Below are 21,497 nucleotides of genomic sequence, written 5' to 3'. Positions count from 1 at the left end.
CAGCTTTACCTCTGACTGTTACAAAGCACCGACACTGGAGACTCCTTCCATCAATGTTACATAAACATCTCCTTACTTTAAGAAAACTTCATTAGTGGAGCGTCCGCTGTACACATCCCTGTGAACGAGCTGTTGCTATAGAAACGATAACGTATCAGAACGAGTGCATTAATATAAACCTGCGCTACTGTCAGAGCTGCTGCTATAGAAAACTAATCAACACCTTCTGACCAATCAGAATGTAGAATTCAACAGAACAACAAAATGCTATTTATTTCAATAAATTAGCAGAAAGTGAAATTAATTCATAAAAAAACATCCCACAGGGTGATGTGAAACACACACACACACACACACACACTCTACAATAACCACCAATAATAAACACCACTGCTATAACTGTACACATGAGTGGTAATGCAGTACACACAGACTGGGTGTGTGTGATTTCTTCATGTGAAATTTGAACCATGTTTACTGTGTGTGTGTGTGTATATGTGTGTGTGTGTGTGTGTGTGTGTGTGTGTGTGTTTTCAGATTTCAGGGGTAAGTTTGTGTGTCTTTGTGGGTGGGTCTTTATTGTGTTTGAGGTAAATTGCTCGAGTTGCTGTTAATGATTACATTTAAATACGGTGAAATATAACATTGGATGACGTCAGTTTGTTCAAAAAGGACATGCACACACCCCCACACACACCCACACACACACACACACACACACACACACAAAAGAACACTCTGTGAAGGAATTACAGGAAACGTTTGGTTTTCAGCTTAGCGCTGTGCAAACTGTATGTCTAAACACATTCACCTCAAAAGCCAGGGTATTCACGACTCCACATTAGTTAATGTTTCACAGAATGATGCGATTTGTGGAAACTAGCCATTAGCGCTTGATGCTAAGTGTAAATACAGTGTAATTTAGTCATTCTGAATCTTTTTTTTAGTAATTCACCAACACGTATAAGGTAAAAATTGATGTTCCTGGTGTTTCTGTTTTGTTTCTAACATCACCGTGTCTTTACGCTGTCCATATCAAACACAAGTACTAGCTAGTGTTTGATGCTAAGTGCAATTAGTATAAATTTATTCTTACAGACGTTTTACTTGGTAATTTACCAACATATCTGAGGTAAATGTTGACATTCCTGATGTTTGTATGTCGTTTCACAGAATGATGCGTTTCTGCTATCGCTGCGTCTTTAACTTGTCCATATAAAAGATTTATGGGCCTGATACTAGCTAGCAGCCCGTGTTAAGTGCGATTAAAGTGTCATTTTAGTCATACAGCCTTTTTTTTTTTGGTAATTTACCGACACATCTGAGGTAAATGTTGATGTTTAGGATGGTTCTGTCTCATTTCCACTCATTTTTTTGCACGAAACTGCACATATCCGCACTTTGTATCGGTACTGTCGGACTGCTGCTGCCTCCATCTATATATCCATATATATATTCTTATACACATTTTTTTTCTTTTAATCCCTTCATATATTTTTTATGTACATATTTTTCTTTATATTTAATATTTTTCTATATTTTCTTATTTTATGTCAGAACAGTTGTATAAAGCATTTCACTGCAACTCGTACTGTGTATGGTTATGCATGACAAATAAAATTTGAATTTGAATTCATTGTCTTTACAGCTACATGCTAGCTAGCTGAATTACTAGCTTCAGTCATTAGCTCAGTGTCCATTTTCCCAGTTGCCTAGCAACAGTGTATGTATTCCCAATTTAGAAGCAAATTGAAATTTTGTGTGTGTGTGTGTGTGTGTGTGTGTGTGTGTGTGTGTGTAGGGAGGAAACGCTCTTACGCAGGAGCTCTTGCGCAGGTTAACACACTCCGGCAGCATGTTTCTGATTCCGGCCGCCGTCGGCTCCAAACTCATCATCCGCTTCACCGTGACGTCGCAGTACACACGTCCTGAAGACATCCGCCGCGACTGGAACATCATCCAGCGCACGGCCAATGAAATCCTGCAGCCAGGCCGCTGGCCACGCCCCCACGCGCTCTCACTGGACAGCGAGACCGAAAAAGAAACCCTGTGGCAGGAACAGGAAGTGGAGACGCAGGATGAGCCGTCCATGATCGACAAGCATCTGGTGCGTCAGAATCAGAGGCGTGCCATTCGCTCGATGAGCTGCAGCGCCGAGCTCCCGCCAACCAGGCCTGACTCCGCCCACGCTCTGAAGGAGGCCCCGCCCCTCGGAGTGTTGGCGAAGATTCCAGAGAGCCCTGAGGGGCGGAGAACGACGCAGAAGCGTCTGATGAAGTTCCACAGTGTGCCGAGTTTACCACAGGTTTGGGCTCAGTGCGCCATTCAGCAGCTTTACTGGCCTTTCAGCAAGGCTAACTGCTTCAACTGCTTCACACACTCACACACACACTCACCCGGCCCTCTGCCCACCAAATAACACACACACTCACATACACACACACACACACACTGCCCACCAAATAACACACACACTCACATACACACACACACACACACTGCCCACCAAATAACACACACACTCACATACACACACACACACACACTGCCCACCAAATAACACACACACTCACATACACTCACACACACACACTGCCCACCAAATAACACACACACACACACTCACCCGGCCCTCTGCCCACCAAATAACACACACACTCACATACACACACACACACACACTGCCCACCAAATAACACACACACAGACACACACTCACACACACACACACACACTGCCCACCAAATAACACACACACAGACACACACACGGCCCACTGCCCACCAAATAACACACACACTCACATACACACACACACACACTGCCTACCAAATAACACACACACTCACACACACACACACTCACACACTCACACACACACACTGCCCACCAAATAACACACACACAGACACACACACGGCCCACTGCCCACCAAATAACACACACGCACACACACACACACACACACACACACTGCACACCAAATAACACACAAACACACACACACACACATACTACTTTCTTTTTTCTTTATTAGACTTCTTTAATAGATTTCCTTTTGTGTCAGTTGCACCAGCAGCTACATCGCCTGTAAAATGTACATTTAACTAGGAGCAGGTAATGCAAAATAGCTAAGTGTTGTTATGGCAACCATTATAAAAAATTAGCTAGCTCATTGCAGTGGCATTTGTCATATTTGCCCTGAGCAAGCGTATAGATCAGAGCTGGGAGATAAGATTTTATATTTTACAGTTTTCTTTCTCACGTAACTAAAAATCTTCCCCTTTACGTCTTCAGCTATACGTTACACGTCCATGTTTCCATGGTGACCATTTTTGTGATGTTTGCCAACATCACAAACAAGAAAAAAAATGTAGATCTTTCTACTGATGCATTTTACGATGATGCTGTTGTGCTTCGACATTAACTAGTTTTCATATTTCTGTTGGAAAATTAATTTTGTGGGTGTTTTTTTTTTTTTATACCTTTGCTTGTAGCACTAATTAGCAAGTCACAGGTGGCGGGTTTTTACACAGACATGCGGAATAAAGACTGGTCTAAGTTACGCGTAAATGTATTTGTTTGGTTGGTTGGTGTAACCAAAATCAGTCTCAGCTACAAACTATTTAGCGTTAAAGAAACAGGATCCTGTCCGTGTTAAGATTTTAACACACGCTATTTCAAATCTTTACACAAATCACATTTTTTCCCATCAGTTCTTTAATTAAACTTTATTTACTGACATCAGCTTCGGCTTATGTAAATCTTTACATAATTAACAAAATTATAAAAGAAAAGAATAGAAAAATAACTATAATGTGTTTTTTGGTATTACAGAGATTTAGCTACATTATTCCCTTCTTCCTGTTCTTTGTATATAATCAGAAATTTTAATGGAAAATTACTAATTATACATGTAATTATGTCCTATGTTTGAATAATAAACATCTCTGTTTTAAGGCATTTGATTGAGGTGTGTGTGTGTGTGTGTTATAATCTCAGTTGTCCATTGCTTATGGAGTTAAAAATGTCCTCCGTCATGGGGACGTAAGTTTTCTTCCTGTCGTCCAGGAAGTACAGCTTATCCTGGATAGCTTTGGGATTGAATCCCTCCTCGGACAGTTTCATCTTTATCTGTTTGTAGGTGCCTGTGGTGTCCAGCATCTCCTGCAGGAGAGCAGAGAAACACCGAGTTACTGTTACCACCCTGAGGTTGAGCCGTACACGTCCCTGTGAATGAGCTGTTACCATAGAAACGATAACGTATCAGAACAAGCGCATTAATATAAACCTGCGCTACTGTCTGAGCAGAGCTTCTGTTATAGAAAACTAATCAACACCTTCTGACCACAATCAGAATCCAGCATTCAACAGTGTTGTGGTATAAAAGAGTCTAATGTAGCACCATCTGATAAGATCCGATAAGAAGCCTAGCTAACTAGTGTTAATTAGTCTGTTAGCTAGATACATTAGCTCATTATTTGTCAAGCTGTGTTTGAAGCTGAGCTGAAGAACGTCACATGCATGCATGCTGAACCTCAAAAAGACACAACAGATGTTCATTTAGGTTAAAAAAAAACAACTGACCAGCAAATAGAGATAAACATTTAATTAGTTTCAACATTTTTCATGATGAAATTGTAAATCACATTACAAGGATAGTAAATCTTATGAAATATTCAAAAATTACACACACACACTCGGTACATGCAACACAGGCAAAATTTTGACCTTCGCACGGTTCAGTTAGCATCCAGCACTTAATGATGGTTGTGTTGAAATGTTTTGGTGTGACTGAGTGAGGAAGTGGTTGAGCAACATGTGATAGTGTTACCTGTATCCTAATGAAACGTGGCCTGGCGTATGTGGGCAGGTAGTTCTCAATGTGCTTGTATGCTACAGAGCCGTCGAAGCCCCGTCCCTCCTTCAGCATGATAGCAGCCATTCCGATTCTGCCCTCATGACCTTACACGCACACACATGAGTCTCAGTAAAGGCTACATACTCTAGTAAAACAATCATCTCATAAACTAGCAGATAATAAACCTTCTAAATTGTTAACTGTTCCTATCCTACTTCGTAACATCTTCACTTCAGAAATACTTTGCTTGCACAATAGATGAAGGACTTCTGTCTGAAATCACATGTTTCTCAACAAGCCTGCTTATAACCAAAGAACTTTCATCACCTCCAAAAAACAAATCCCTTAAACCTACCTAATGCTAATTGGCGATGAATGAGAATTTTATGCAAGATGTTGATTTCATACCTGGCACTTTGACTCCATAGACATTAGCCTCCTCTATGAAATCCAGCATGATCAAAATATCAGCCACTTCAGTGGTAGCAACATTCTCACCCTTCCACCTGCCACACAGTAAACAGCTATAAATACACATGGCACTTTAAGATGTATCCTAAACAAGCTTGGATTGTTTGGTGATTGAGCACCTGAAAGTGTCTCCAATGCGGTCCTGGAAGTAGACGAAGCCCTCCTGGTCAACTTTCATGAGGTCTCCAGTGTTAAAGTACACATCTCCCTGTTCAAACACGTTCCTCAGCTTCTTTTTGTCTGTTTGGTGCTTGTTGTTAGCATAGCCACTAAAGGGAGCCACTTTAGTGATCTTAGCCACCAGCAGTCCTGTCTCTCCTGCACAGATACACATACACACACACACACACACAATCACACATATATGCTTACTGCTGGCTGCTTTGTGGTTTTAAATAACTATGACATGTCTTCTGTATTAGCATAACCACACAGCACAGAAGGTATAAAACTTTGCTACTTTTCTTTAGTCTTGGCTAGGACATGATGAACAGAATGAACAACATGCACAGGCAAGTTTTTAAAGGTCTTTTAAATTAATTAACAATGCTAGTTACGAATGTGGTGTTATGAAGTCCAATGGACACCAGAGGTGGTGCAAAGCACAGTGGTTACCTGGAGGACTAACCACCTCCAAGGGTCCAAATCCAATAGGTCTATATAATGGTGGTGAACTGGAGCTGCTGGTTTGGTACCAGGCACTTTGACCCCATAGATTTTAGCCTACTAGCCTCCTCAGTGAAATCCACCATGATCAAAATATCAGCCTCTTCAGTGTTAGCACAGATCAAGATTCCAACATGCAACCTGTCACATCCAACAGTGTCATGATGTGGTGTAATGTCCTTCAGGAGTCTTGCAAATCCTGTCTTGCAAATGACAACTCTAATGATTATCTGATATTCATTGCAGCACAATTACATTCGACTTTCATTCAATTTAAACTATAAATAACCAATAGCACTCTACAGAAAATATTCTATTGACCATTAGAGATGGTGCAAAGCACAATGAATGAATGAATGAATGAATGAATACTAACAAGGTCACAAGGAATGATGCTAACTTACTTTTAGTGACACTTAGATTCTTAGGTAATCCTGGTAGTTTCATTGATCTCATTACATTCTGGGGTATATTCTACTGATTATGTGGAACTGGGAGAATGTGAAGCACTGTCCAAGATGTGGACACTGAATCTAAAACATTTACATTTATGCATTTGTCTTATCCAGAGCAACTTACATTTATCTCATTAATACAGTTGAACTACCAGGGCTTCCATTAATAGTATACGCAAAATGCCAAGTCCACGCCAGCAAGAGTCCTACTCAAAGCAGTAGGGAGCTGTCAGGAAACTCACATTTGGCAGCCCGTGTCACTGGGACGTAAGGATGTGGAGCTTCTTTATGTGACTTTATATAAGAATGCTGCATGACAAGATTGTTGATATCTTGACCAGTTTACAGGGCAGGATCCCAACTTTCCAATATGATTCCACCTGAGCTAACCACGATAATAACTTGTATCACTAAGAGAAGACAAAGTATGAAGACAAAGTATGATGTCTTCTATATAAGTAGAGTACTAGTATTGGTATTACAGTCTCCAGGATAGATGTGGTTACAGGATGACATAAGATGAGCTCTTGATCTGTGTACAAGCACATGAGGAGTCTTTGCACCACGTCTGATGATCTGTAGCAATGAAACAGGACTTGGCTGACGATTAATGTGTGCAACAAGATGCTGGAGATCTTCTACCAGTCTGTGGTGGCGAGTGCCATTTACTGTGCTGTGGTCTGCTAGGGGGGCAGCATCAGTGCCAGAGATACCAGCAGGATTAACAAGCTTATTCGCAAGGCTGGATCTATCATTGGACACAAATTGGAGACGTTTGAGTCAGTGAGGAACAGGAGGTCACTGAACAAACTGCTCTCCATCATGGACAATCCGTCTCATCCACTCTATAACACACTACAGAGTCAGCGGAGCTCATTCTCCAAAAGACTCATTCAAATTCATTGTCACAGAGAACGTTACAGGAGTTCATTCTTACCATTCGCAATAACATTGTACAACAGCTCACCTGTGTGTGACAGATGATCACACTTTCACATTACACTACTACAAGGAAGCTATCATTTAGACTGCTGTCATTATATTCTACATTCTCAAGGTTCTTCATATTCATTATTCACTGCCAGATTTCACAAGCGTACTGATGTAAATACTGATGTAAATCTGGTCAAATCTACAACTGTGTTCCATACCTGCACTACTACATTTAATTTAACTATTTTTATATTTTATATTTTGTATGTGTGCGTGTTGTATCTTGCTACTGACCATGCTGCTGTAACACAAGAATTTCCCTCATGGGATCAATAAAGTCTATCTATCTATCCATCCATCCATCCATCCATCCATCCATCCATCTATCTATCTTAAAGATCCACCAGGCAAGAGTAAGGGTGACCGGTTGTGGCAATAGTGTTCTTTACACACGGTTCTTTATGGTCTTAACCACCATACTCCATAGATGTGGTGGTGCAGGATGACCTTAAGGACATAGCCTCAAGCAAAATGAAGGCAAGAGGCTATTACACTTGATTTATGCTATAGGCTACTATCTAGTGAATTTTTAGAGCAACCCTGTAGTAGGCAGTGGAGAATCACATACATACACAGTGCACAGTTTAGCATCTTGTTTTAGGTTGTTTTAAGATGTAGCTTTGTTTAACTTTTTCTTCTTTTTCTCAGCCTTTGCATGGGTAAACAAGCTCACTGTGGTCTCAATCCACTATCCACTCTCAATCTTTACAATATATCTTACGGTTAAAATGGTTCTGTACATCACAGGCACACTGTCTGCACTTTATTAGATTTAATTTATCAGATTATTTGCTATAAGACATGATTTTGGTGGCTAATGTCGGTGAAATTAACAACACTTGCCTTAACAGTGAGGATTTTACAGATCTGGGCTTATCAGTAGTGTTCATTGTCCTTACAGTAGGGTTCTTTAGAAAGTCTGGCTCTAACAGTACTTACCAGTAGAAACCTCCACACACAATCCTCGAGAGTCTCGTACTGGTTCTTCCATCTCAGTGTCGAATTTAATCAAAGCAAAGTGTGCAAGTCGCTACACAATTACACACAGCAAAAGCATGAGAAGATTAAAAAGACTATACACACCATTGCTTATTTATTATTTAAATGTTAAAGCTGTAGTTGCTAAATTCCTTGCTAACCTTTAGGATCACATTCGCCCGTCCGATGGCACCTATTTTCCCGATGTAGTTGATAAAGCCAATATTTCCTTCTGTTGCTCCGTAGCATTCGCAGACACGCACGTCTCCAAATCGCTGCAGAAACTCCGCCCACGTGTCGCCACGCACACCATTCCCGAGGGCAATACGCACTTTGTGCATGCGATCGCTGTCCGTCTACATGAGAAAACACATATCTGAGGGGGTTAGTATGTTAGCCTGGGTGTGTACTAAGGTTGTGTATGTTGTGTTGTGTTACCTTGGGTGTGTTACAGAGGTAGCGCATGATCTCTCCGATATACTGGATCACCGTCACATTGTACTTCCGGCAGTCATTCCAGAACTGAGACGCTGAGAACTTCCTTCTCAACACCACTGTGATTCCTGAACATATACAAACACACACACACGCACCGTAACACACACAGAAAAGAACAACATCCTAACTTTAATACAGTGGATTTGTGTGTGTGTGTGTGTTGCGGGGGGTGGGGTATCTGAGGGATGTACCCCGCTCTATTGACCCAGTCAGGCCCATGAGGAAGCCAGCGCTGTGGTACAGGGGCAGGTACACGTAGATGACATCATCAGAACAGACACCGGACATTTTCTGTAGGAAGGTGGCCATCCACACCCTCTCATGGCTGATCACAGCCGCTTTCGGAAGACCTGAACACACACACACACACACACACACACACACACGGCACATGTGTATACTGCACTGCACATCTGAGGGCAAATGATGATGTTTAGCTAGCTAGCTAGCACAATTTTAGTATTCCGATCTCTAGTGTGTCTTTGTGTGTGTATATGTTTGTTTGTGTTTGTGTGTGTGTGTGTGTATGTGTGTGAGTGTGTGTAGGTGCTACCAGTGGTGCCTGAAGTGTAGATGTAGAGTGCAGGGGCCTTCATGGTGATTTTGGATCGAAGTGATCGCGGTAGTTGCTCATCGCTCACAGCATTCATTTTCTCGCTTAGGTTTATGATTCCATTCTTCTCACAACTTTCACCCAGCAGGAAGACACTCGCTTCCTGCTCCTTTAATACAGGAAGTACTTCCTCTACCGCTTCCAGCAAATCTGCAGATAACAAGCATGAAAACAGTTTTCTAGTATTCCTAAATCTGCCATGACTCAACACACACAGTTAGAACATGTAATGAGTCAAAAAATACAGGGAAATCTGCCATGACTCAACACATGCAGCAAGAACACGCCGTGACTCAACACGTGTAGATATAACACGCCATGACTCAAGAAACACGACTAGAACATGCCACAACATGAGAGACACGCCAGACTCAGCACACGGTACATCGTTAAAACATTAACGTCTAGATGTTTGTGTTCAGTTTAGGTTGCTGTATTAAAGCACAGATTAGGAGTGGTCTATTTAATATTTATGAAGCCCATGCTGTAGCCCCTCCCCTTCTGTTATTTGGAGATGAAATGATTTATTTCTAGATTACATTCTTCACATTTGCTGTATTTTGGTGTATGAAAATTGCTATGTGAAAAGGGCATGACATTTAAGAACACACACACACACACACACAAACACACACTCAGACACATCTTTTATACATTGCACAAAATCATGAATGACTCTAAATTGTTGTTAAAGCTGTTTTAAATTGTAAATAGACTCATAAAAAAATCATATTATTTTTAACACACCTAATAAAAACTGATTCTGCCCCCACCTGGAGTTAACCCCGCCCCCAGCCAGAACATAACTGCCCAGCCCCACCCCTTTTTTTTTTAACAGTTCACTCACAGGGCATAAGGGGAAATGTTCTGATTGCAGTTTACATTGCAGCAATGTTATGTCTGGTTATGACTGGTTCTTTAGTTTAATTTCTCTTTTACACACTTCCTGTCACTGATCTGCATTTTTATGAAGGGTGTAAAAGCATTATGACACCCTTCATAAAAATGCAGATCAGTGACAGGAAGTGTGTAAAAGAGAAATTAAACTAAAGAACCAGTCATAACCAGACATAACATTGCTGCAAGGTAAACTGCAATCAGAACATTTCCCCTTATGCCCTGTGAGTGAACTGTTAAAAAAAAAGGGGGGGTGGGGGTGGGGCTGAGACACTGACCAATCACAGACCTTTCTGCTGCCAACACTGACCAATCACAGGGCTTTTCTGTTTCTGCTCATGTATCTCATTCATTTCTGCTGAAATAAATTACTCCGGTGGTGAAAGAGGAAAGTGTTTGGAGGCAGTTTATAAAAATAAAATGGTGGACATAAAAGCTATTAGAGAATATTAATATCACAGTGAGAAAAGTTGGTACAAACTTTTGTTTTTCCACTATTAACATCTTAATATTAACAAAAAAAAGTTATTTGACTATTTTGTTACTTGTGATAATGAAGCAACATCCATGGAAACGAACTCACTAAAGGTTCTGTTACTATAAATGACATTTATTTGGTCTTCTTCACTTTGTCCTGAGAGTGATTAAACTTTTGCACTCGACTGTATTATATGAAAATAATAAAAGATTAAGACGGCGCGTGATTATAAAGAGTGTGTGTTAGTGTTCTAATGTGTCGACAGTTTCACTGAGCTGTTGCTTTAACTCTCCAAAACTCTCCCAGCATTCATGAGTACAGTCTTTACAAAAGCACAAGGTGTACAGCTGCATTCAGGAAAAAAAAGAGGGGGAGGAGTAAGAGAAGTAGAGAAGAAAAGGAAGAAAAAGAAGAAGAAGGCAGTAACAAAGAAGTGCATTTCTTGCTTGAAGAAATAAATATAATGAGGAGAGTTTTTACTAAAGTTATTCAGCATTTACAATCTGGGTGATCAGTGAGACATTGACCTCTCGTACACTGAAAACACTCCTCAAGTTCCAGCAGTGCAAAGCGCAAATGTGTAGGATGACAGCCCTGCTGTTTACAACCAGCTTTCCCAATCCAGTCCACGGCAAACTATAAAGAACCCGCACAGTTATTCACTCTCTCCTGTAAAACACCTGAACCGGGTGATCCTGCAGATGTTCCTCACCTGCTTCAGGTTTATTAGGAGCTGGAACAGAACATAAACCTGGTCTGAATCCAAAGTGTTTCCCAATCATCAATCAAAGAATCAATCCACACTGTTGGTCTGCTCCACTTCCAACACACACCTGAAACAGGTGACCCAAAACTGACCAACAGGAGTAGGTCACATGACCTACAGGAGTGGATTAAATGTTCCAGGTGTATATTATAACAGTGTCGACCAACATTACACTTTTATGAGACTCCATTACTACACACAGTGACAATCAGTTGTTTGGATGTTCATCTTTAATTCATTTCATTTTCATTCATTTTCCATAAATGACCATGTGTTTACCATTACCACTGGCTATGTTAGCTGATTTGCTAAGTCCGATACTGCTGTTGGATGCGAAAGGACATGTATTTGCCCTACATCCATTTGTGCTTTTGCAACTTTTAAGGGTCTGCACAATGTGATCAGCTGCAAACAATATAAACATCAAATAACTGAACAGACAGAATACACTCGGGACGAGAAAGCAACCGGAGAACACGTCAGCACAACCGATAATTTATGACATGACGTCCTTAAATACACCAGGAATTTCACTGATAAATTTTGCTCTTACTTCCTGTTGAAAGTAATTTGAAGAAATTGTATAACATGACATGATTTTTAGTCATAAAAATTATGACTAAAAAATGCAATTAAATTATAAAAATAAAAATGCAATTACATTATATAACAACAGATATGTTATATGAGACGACTCCGAGTGTGTGTGTGTGTGTGTACAAAGAAGCCATTTCATGTAGAGGAGGTTTTGTAAATAAAGTTACATTTTGCTAAAAAAGTGTTCACTTCTCCTCTGTATGGAGACTTTTGGACACACTGTACAATGCAACACACACACACTTCTCTCAACAGAAACTTCACTGTTTACTTCTTTATAAAAGAGCAACCTTCTGCTGATTATTCTTCATGTAAGAGATCAAGCAACGTGAAGGTTTTGCTTTTCAGTGTGGAATGTTTTCTGGGTGTCTCTAGTGAAAAGCAGCACCATCTGTGTATTACATTTGATGTTTTTTTCTTTTTACTTTTCAATCTTTTCCATACCAGTGGTCCACACAAGGGATGCATCCATGACTATACTGGTGTCAGTTATCGCTCCGATCTCTTTCTCTTTTACTCGTACTTGTACAAAGTGCAACAGTGTACACGAGCCTTCCATCACATAGTATCACCTCGTATCGGACGCTGGTATTGGAGCATTTTTTACAAGTACGGGTAAATGAGAAAGATATCGGAGCGATAACTGATACCAGTATAGTTATGGATGCATCCCTTGTTTGGGGATGAACACAGTTTGCAGTACTTTAATTCGTGAAATAATTACTGTAACTGTACTCTGTGAAACTATCAAGAGGAGCAACTACAGGATCTTCCTATAATACAAGCGATAAAACATCTTCAACATAAAACTCAGCACGAGGAGTTCATCACCAACAGCAAACGCCGTCCATGTGAGAAAAGTGTATCGTTCTCGACAATCAGCTGCTATTAGTCAGAGACAACGAGAAATTCTGACGCAATGAATCCGGAAACGTACTTTACTCACTGCTGTACAGAGGTGAAACAAAAACCACAAAACTCTGCAACCGCACTCCATCTGAGATAAGTAATGTGGATAGCTAATGAACTTCATATTCTCTAAATCTATTCTTTATAACTGCCTCTAAACATATCTTCTGAACAGCTTTCAGATCCTCTAATTCAGATGTAAAGCAGAGCCAAGGGATCCATTATTTTCAATACAGCGATGAAAATCACAACCTACATTTATTAAAGTTATTAAGTATATAATGGCACATAACGGTACTTTTTCTTCTCGCTGGAATGGTACCCTCAAGACAACACCTTTTATACCTTTAGTGTGTATCTTTTACCTGAAAACGTGAATATTGTAAACCTTTAAAAATAATTTTGGTATGAAGGATCATCAGTGTAGCGGCAGGTGCAGTGTAGCACCTTTCCAGTTGACAGATTACACACTAAAGGTACCAAAGGTGTACTCTTCATGGTTCACCTCAGCAATAAGGAAAAGTACCGTTTGTTACAGTGTTTCAGTGGAACGTTCAGGAATAAAAAGCTGTACGGATTTAATAAATAGACAAAATAGAACTGCACAAATTGAAATAAATGTAAATAAATATTTGCGTAATAAATCTGTCCTGAGGCAGTCTGTGGAATTTGTTTTACAGCTAAAGTGATTCCTGGCGACAGAAAGTTTGAGAACCTCTGAATTAAGTTAATATTTGCAAACTTTCTTGGGTTCTTCTGCCTCGATAAGATCAGATCAGGTCTGGAGAGCAAAAGGTTCAAGGCAAACCTTCTGGTTGATTTTGCTGCATGTTTTGGATTGTTGTCTTGTTACAGGATACAGCTGTGATATATTTTAATAATAATAATAATTACATTATTATAATGTATCATTATACATTATTCAGTTTCTTAGTATTTGGTTTAATGCCAGCGAGGCACAGATTAGATTTTAGATCAAATCCATCAGTGTCACCTAAACCCACTCTTCAGTGGAAGGAATAAGAAAATCTGACCTTTCGTATAAAGGTTAACACGGTCAGTATCACACATTTGTTGAAATCTGAATCGTGACGCAGAAACAGTGCAAAAAAAAAAAAAAATCCCAGATTTTCAACATGGTCTCAGACTTTTGGATTCTACTGTATAAACATAAAAAAACTTACAAATTAAAGATTAAAAATGTAAAACAACAACAACAACAAAGAATCACTGTGATGATAAATGGTGAAAGATTTTAGAACAATTTAAAAACAACATTAATAAAACAATTCACAGCCTGAGCAGTAAAAACAGGATGGTTTGTAGATAAAACAGCTGCATTTCCATTCAAACCCCCGGGGGGTACTAACTTTTGCACTGGGCTTAGGTGTGTATATGATGCATGTCATGTGCGTTAGAGATGACTTCACCTGCCCCAGCGATGAGGGTTTTTGCCCCGCAGCAGCTGAAGCAGTGCAGCAGGGACCTGGCGCGGATGTTGGAGTTGAGGAACGCAGCGGTGCAGCCCAGTTTGGAGAGTCCGAGCCAGACCCAGATGAAGTTCGGCTCATTCCCGAGGAACAGAGCCACTGTGTCTCCTTCCTGCAGCTCGGTGTGATGGAGCAGAGCCCTGGCCGCTTTACTGCTCAGTCTGTCCGCCTCGCTGTACGTGTAGGAGCGACCTTCAAACACCAGGAACTTCTTCTCAGGATGTTTCTTCACCGCGTCTAAGAACCGGTCCAGGATGGTGTAGCACGGAGTGGAGCTGCGGAACTTCCTCATCTTCATGGCCACGCGGATTCCCTTCAGCACATACAGCACATCGTACACGAAATACGGAAAACGGACATGAAGGAGGAAAAGAAGTAACACCAAAGCCGCAAACACCACGAACAAGAGAAACATGGTGCCTGGAAAAGTGACCCAGACTCCGGCTCGCGCGCACAGAAGCCTGAGAGCTGTTTTCCTCTGGAAAACCAGAGCTGGCTTTTAGTATCCAATGGACGCGAGGGGTGGGGAGGATATGGAAAGCTGGATAACTCCTAACAGCATTCACCGGACAGTCAGTTATGGAAAGCCAAATGGTCCACACACTGCGCACAATATAGGATGGATGCAGAAACCTGCCTGCTGATTTTTCCACAAAATACACAAAAGACTAACTACATTTACACACACATCAAATTCCGCTTAAGGTCTCTATTCGGGCTGAAGTCATATTCCGAATACGATGTTTATATGAGTCCAGGCATCAGAATATTCCCGTTGTAAGTTTGCCGATCTACACATGCGCTTTTCCTTTCCCGCTGTTATTTCCCAGGAGATTCAACACACTGCTGCTAGTTAAAGAGTACGCTCAGTTATTAGTTTTATTACTACTTTTTCACACAATTTAATGAGGATTCTAACACTTCTCACCATCAAAAATGTCCGACAACACCATCTCGAAATGGAAAGGGTCGGGTGAGCATCTGTTAGCACCCACAATTCCTTCACAATTCACAATAAATCTCCTTTCAGTGGATTTTCTGAAAAAGGTGTTTACATGCAACAAAATTTCCGATTAAAACAGGCGTATTCCAGGGACAAGAATCAGAATTTGGGGAATCAGAATATTGTCTTAATCTGAATCGGGCACTCGGATTGCAGCGTTACATCATTCAATACTAATTGCAATATTGCCAAATTCTGATGAATATCAGAATATTGATGTGCATGTAAACAGTCACTGACGGAAGCTACTTTCCAATAACAGCACCCCAAGTGTTTTATTGTTCTTATACCACAGCAGTTTACCAGCAACTACAATGTATTTATTTATTTATTTATTTATTTAAGAATGACACATCATGCGTTTAATCACTTACAGTACATTTAATGTTGTGCAACACTTGCGAAACAACTTAGTTCCTGTTCTCACTTACATTATAGCAGACATTCGTTCCCTCACCAGCTTCTCCTTTATTCTCTCTTGAAGTTAATAAGAGAAAAAAAATGAACACTGAAAAAACTGCATATAGAATTTATCCCCCTGCAAAAAACACTGAGTCAGCAATTTTACCCAGATGTTTTACTGCATACGTTTTAACCTAAAGTAATATCTGCAATGCATTCAGCATTCTCGGAAAATAGACCATTTACCCTGAAATTAAGTTTTTATTTGTTTGTTTGTTTTTTATTCAGACTGTGACATTTCAGGTGAGGAAGGTAACAGACTGATGAATGGAAGATTTTTTTTTTAATAGAGGTGAAGAAGAGATAAGCAGATAAAAGATAAGACAGGAAATGGGTGAGAGAAGAACATACAGTATAAATATTGACATAAGACCTATTAAAGGAGACAAAGCCCTGTAACTTAGACTTTGTTTGTTTAGGATTTCACTACAGCAAACATCAGGTCAATAAAATGCGGCAGATAACTGACATGGTTTATTAATAAGCAGGGTCAAGACATCCTATAACTCAGACAGAGAGTAAATAAAGGAAAACACAGTGAACTTTACACTCGGTTCAGCTGCTCAAAATGTTCTGTTCCTTCTTTTCTTTCTAATGATCCATTTTTGTGTTTTTATTACACCTTCGCAGCTCTACACACCTTCTGTCCTTCCCAAGCAATACATACAATAAAATCTGCTTTGTTCTTAATTAGTTATTTTTAAATATAAGCCAGAATAATCACAATTTTAATGAGAGTATTACACCGTTTAAATTTGTTTGCTTGAACCCAGTTACACATTCCTAAATCACAGAATGTTCTTCTCAGTTATAAACAAGTTGCACAAACAAGTGTGTTTGAGACATTGAATAACCCTGTGAGGCCATCTGAGGCGAGTGTGTGAACATTTACCTCATGTTAAACAGGAGGCATTAGGCTACCATTACATATTAGCTACATTAGTGCTGTAGCAGCAGAAGCAAATTGCAGACACATGACCGCATCTCGGCTAATCGACTACATTTGGGAAAAGTGGAACAATTTTGAATGAAATCGTTCAGATAAAAAATGCTCAATCAACAAAACATACAATCCTCAGAGAGAAATCAGATCATGTTGAGGAAGAAAACTTGGGATTTGTTACAGATTTTGCTTACAGTTTAAAAAAAAAACAGTAAAGGGGTTTGTAAAAGAAATCCAGCAAGAATATGGTTATTAATGGTGAATGGTCATAAGAAAGATTTATACACTGTATAATGGGCATGTAACATTCTATTGAGCGTAGCTGGCTACAGCGTAGATGGCTGCCGCTGCTCACCAGGTGTTCTGTTTGTTGCAGCTACATCTGTTTGTGCTTCACCAGTGTCTGCTCCAGAGTTATATACTTTGACATTGTGCCAAATTGAATCTTCAAATAAAGATAGTTAGTTAGTTACTACTTTCTTGCTTAGTAGCCGTGCAGCCAGGATCAATCTTTGGTGATGTTGTTGCAACTGCCTCTCCATATTAGACACTAGTTTAATGCTGTGGGTCGACTCGTTGCTGCCGGCTAATGCGGTATTTTAAACCGGCTGAGTATTTTTGACAGATTTTGATGGGTTGCCATAATGTTGTTTGTTAAACTCATCTCAATCGTCTTACTCCTGATTGGCTGTTACCAGGAGTTTTTGCACATACGGCATGGACATATGCCTTTATTCTCCAGCACAATTTAATAATAATAATAATACATTTTATTTATAAAGCACTTTACATTTTAAAGAAAATCTCAAAGTGCTACAAAAAAACAGCAATTAAAACCAGCTGCCAACTGAGATTAGCACAGAAATTTAAACTATATTAAAACACTTTTTAAAAAGGTATGTTTTTAAACCCCTTTTAAAACCATCAGTCATTTGTGGAGCCCTCAGATGTTCAGGGAGGGCGTTCCACAGGCGAGGAGCAGCGGCGCAAAAGGCTCGGTCCCCAATGGTGCGGGTATTAGTCCTAGGGGGGAGGAGACGATGAGTGTTTGTGGAGCGGAGGGGACGTGCTGAAATCTGTGGGGTGAGGAGTTCTTTAAGGTAAGTGGGGGCGTTGCCATAGATGCACTGATGTGTGAGGAGGGAGACCTTATATTCAATCCGGGCGGAAATGGGAAGCCAGTGTAATGATTGAAGAATTGGTGTGATGTGTTCGTATTTACGCACTCTCATCAGGATCCTAGCGGCACTATTCTGTATGAGCTGGCGTTTCTGGATGCTCTTGCTAGGGATCCCGATGAGAAGAGAGTTGCAGTAGTCCAGTCTGGAGGAGACAAAGGCGTGGACGAGTTTCTCAGCATCATGTAGGGAGAGTGTAGGACGGAGTCTGGCTATATTCCTGAGGTGATGAAACGATGTTTTGCAAAGATGTTTAATGTGAGCCTCAAAGGTTAAATGAGGGTCAAACCTAACACCAAGATTTGTAACTAATGGTGATAGGGGGATGTCCTGGCCAGAGAATGTAATACAAGTTATGGTAGATGTTCTGATCTGATGAGGGGAACCAATGAGGATGGCTTCTGTTTTTGAGCTGTTCAACTGGAGAAAGTTATGATTCATCCAAGCCCTTATCTCCTCCAGACAGGCAGTGAGTGTAGGTAAAGTTGATGACGATGATGATGATGATGAGTGAGCATCAGTTTTCATATATAGTTGTGTATCATCAGCGTAACAATGGAAAGAAATTCCCAAGCGACTGATGACTTTGCCAAGGGGGAGCATGTAAAGAATGAATAAAATAGGTCCAAGAACTGATCCCTGTGGAACTCCGCATCTAACAGCATGTGAACGGGACCTTGAGCTTCCCATGGCCACAAATTCAGATCTGTCTGCAAGGTATGACTCGAACCAACGCAAGGCGGTGTTATTAAGTCCAACGGAGTGGTGTAGCCTGTTGAGAAGTATACCGTGATCAACGGTGTCGAACGCTGCAGAAAGATCCAAAAGGACAAGAAGTGATGGTGAACCAGCATCAGCTGTCATCAGCAGGTCATTTGTGACTCTAAGGCTGTTTCTGTGCTGTGAGCGGAACGGAAACCAGACTGAAACTTTTCAAAAATGTTATTGTGTTTGAGGTGGTCTTGAAGGTGGCTGGCAACTACTTTCTCCAGAACCTTAGAGAGAAATGGCAGGTTGGATATGGGCCTATAGTTAGCAAAAATTTGAGGATCAGTTGAGGGTTTCTTAAGTAATGGTCTGATTATGGCCGTTTTCAAGGCAGACGGTACATGGCCAGTCTGAAGGGATTGGTTTATTATTATGGTGATAAGGGGACTGATGGCAGAAATATTGGCTTTCAACAGAGGTGTAGGAATAGGGTCGAGGGCACATGTGGAGGATCTCATCCCCCTGATGGTGTCTTCGACCTCATGTTGAGTAACTTCTGGGAAGCAGCAAAGCAGGATCGAAATATCAGACTGCGAGTCAGCAGTTGGGGCAGACAAGGAGGAAGGAACATAAAAAGAGGAGTGAATTTTGTCAATTTTGGTTTTAAAAAAGGTCATAAAATCATTGCATTGTTCTTCTGTAGCTCCTGTGAGTGGAGCAATTTGAGGTTTAAGGAGGTGATTTATGGTGGAGAACAACTGTTTGGAATTGGCAGAACTATTGTGAATAATATTTGAATAGTACTGTGACCGTGCTTTTTTGATGGACTTCAAATAAGCTTTTTGGTGGTCCCGATAGGCCAGCTTGTGAACACGACTTTCAACAGATGTTTACAATCGCTGCGCTGAACTGCATATATCACGCCGTTGCTACATCCACTGTAGCTCTCCTCACAAACACACCTCACACAGGCCTGCCAACGTGATTGGTTGCATCCTCTCAATTTGGACTGTTGACAGAATCAAAAATCCCCATGTGACAGCATGGCGGCCTGACAGTAGTCTTCTACGACCCCTACCCATGACTGACCACTTCCACACTGAGAAGCATCAACCAGTCAAGATTGCTCAATTAAACTGCTGATCACTCCCAAATAAAGCCCTTGTAGCTTGTACTATGCGAGCTAATTTGTGAAAATGACATGGATTTGCTCTTTCTGGATGTCAGCTAAGTTTTCAAAACTAAACAGTGCAAAGACAGAAATCCTTATTACTGGAACAAAGGCTGCTCTATGTAAGGTAAATGATCTCTGTCTGACCATTGATGGCACTGACATATTTCCATCTGGCACAGTTTGTAACCTTGGCATTACCTTGGACTCATTATTGAACTTTAGTTCTCATATTTCACCTGTCACCAAATCTGCCTTCTGTCACCTCCGTAATATTGCTCGCCTCCGTTCTTCCCTTAGCTTTTGTGCAGCTGAAAACCTGGTCCATCCTTTCATTACCTCACATTTAGATTACTGCAATTCTCTGTTTATTGATCTTCCATCACATTCCCTAAATAAGCTATAGTACGTGCAAAACTCAGCAGCCCGGTTACTGACTCTCACAGTCTTGCTCCTGTCTATCTTTCTGAACTTCTCCATTCCTACCTACCATCTCGTTCTCTCCGTTCCTCTGATACGACTCTACTTTCTATTCCTCGCACGTCCATTTCTTCTGTGGGTGACCGTTCTTTTAGTGCTGTTGCTCCCAGGCTCTGGAACGGCCAGGCTCTGGAATGCCCAGGCTCTGGAACGCCTTGCCCCAACACGGGGAATGTTCAACTCTTTCATTATTAAAATCTAAACTTAAGACCCACCTATTCACACTACAGTACCATACTGCCAGCTCTCAGAAAAACCCTCACTTCCACACTCCTCTATTATTCCCTGTTCTATTTTTTATACAGTTCTACATATTTTTATATGTTTATTTTATATTTATATGTGTATATGTATATATGTATGTTCGCATATACATATGTATGTATATATCGTATTTATGTGTTTTCTTCATGTTGTTTTATATTTATGTTTTATTATTATTATTATTATTATTATTATTATTATTGTTTATTATTGTTTAATATGTATGTAAAGTATTAAAACAATTTTTTTTTTTTGAAAAATGCCTGTAAATAATGTTAAATGTAATAGAAATGGGTTCTGTGGGTGGAAAAAACTCTCTGGCTCCAGTAAATAGACAAAATTAAATAACATGCCTAAATTAATTAATAGTTTGTATGTAAAATAATCTGTAACAAATTTTTTATTCATATATATATATATATATATATATACATATATATATATATATATATATATATATATATATATATATATATATATATATATATATATATAGCATTTAAAATTAAGTCAAAATGTCCAAATGTTATTTTCTAGTTAGTAAAGTTTTTTTATATTAATAAAATTTTACGTTTATGTTTGTCCCTAATTAGACGTAATTGTTGGATTTATATTA

The 21,497-nt window shown here is 40.1% G+C and overlaps 2 protein-coding genes across 2 annotated transcripts in view; one reads left to right on the top strand and one right to left on the bottom strand.

The window, feature by feature from the left end:
* Positions 1 to 3,039, top strand: part of hdc (histidine decarboxylase) — a 16,681-nt gene extending 13,642 nt beyond the window's left edge. Inside the window, exon 12 of the mRNA XM_034305412.2 lies at positions 1,802 to 3,039. Within this exon, the coding sequence (XP_034161303.1) occupies positions 1,802 to 2,419 (618 nt within the window). The 3' untranslated portion in view covers positions 2,420 to 3,039. The remainder of the gene's footprint in view (positions 1 to 1,801) is intronic.
* A 414-nt stretch (positions 3,040 to 3,453) lies between these two features.
* LOC113526697 (long-chain fatty acid transport protein 2) lies at positions 3,454 to 15,324 on the bottom strand. The gene is made up of 10 exons (XM_026913982.3): positions 14,613 to 15,324; positions 9,476 to 9,685; positions 9,114 to 9,272; positions 8,863 to 8,987; positions 8,586 to 8,780; positions 8,386 to 8,476; positions 5,452 to 5,650; positions 5,270 to 5,367; positions 4,835 to 4,965; positions 3,454 to 4,167 (listed from the first exon to the last, which is right to left on the bottom strand). Exons 1-10 carry the CDS (start codon positions 15,085 to 15,087, stop codon positions 3,991 to 3,993), a joined length of 1,860 nt encoding a protein of 619 aa, XP_026769783.1. The 5' UTR covers positions 15,088 to 15,324; the 3' UTR covers positions 3,454 to 3,990.
* Positions 15,325 to 21,497: the final 6,173 nt, after the last annotated feature.

Source organism: Pangasianodon hypophthalmus, chromosome 6 (assembly GCF_027358585.1).
Source record: "Pangasianodon hypophthalmus isolate fPanHyp1 chromosome 6, fPanHyp1.pri, whole genome shotgun sequence".
NCBI classification, from domain to species: domain Eukaryota; kingdom Metazoa; phylum Chordata; class Actinopteri; order Siluriformes; family Pangasiidae; genus Pangasianodon; species Pangasianodon hypophthalmus.
This window is presented reverse-complemented; position numbering and strand designations above follow the sequence as displayed.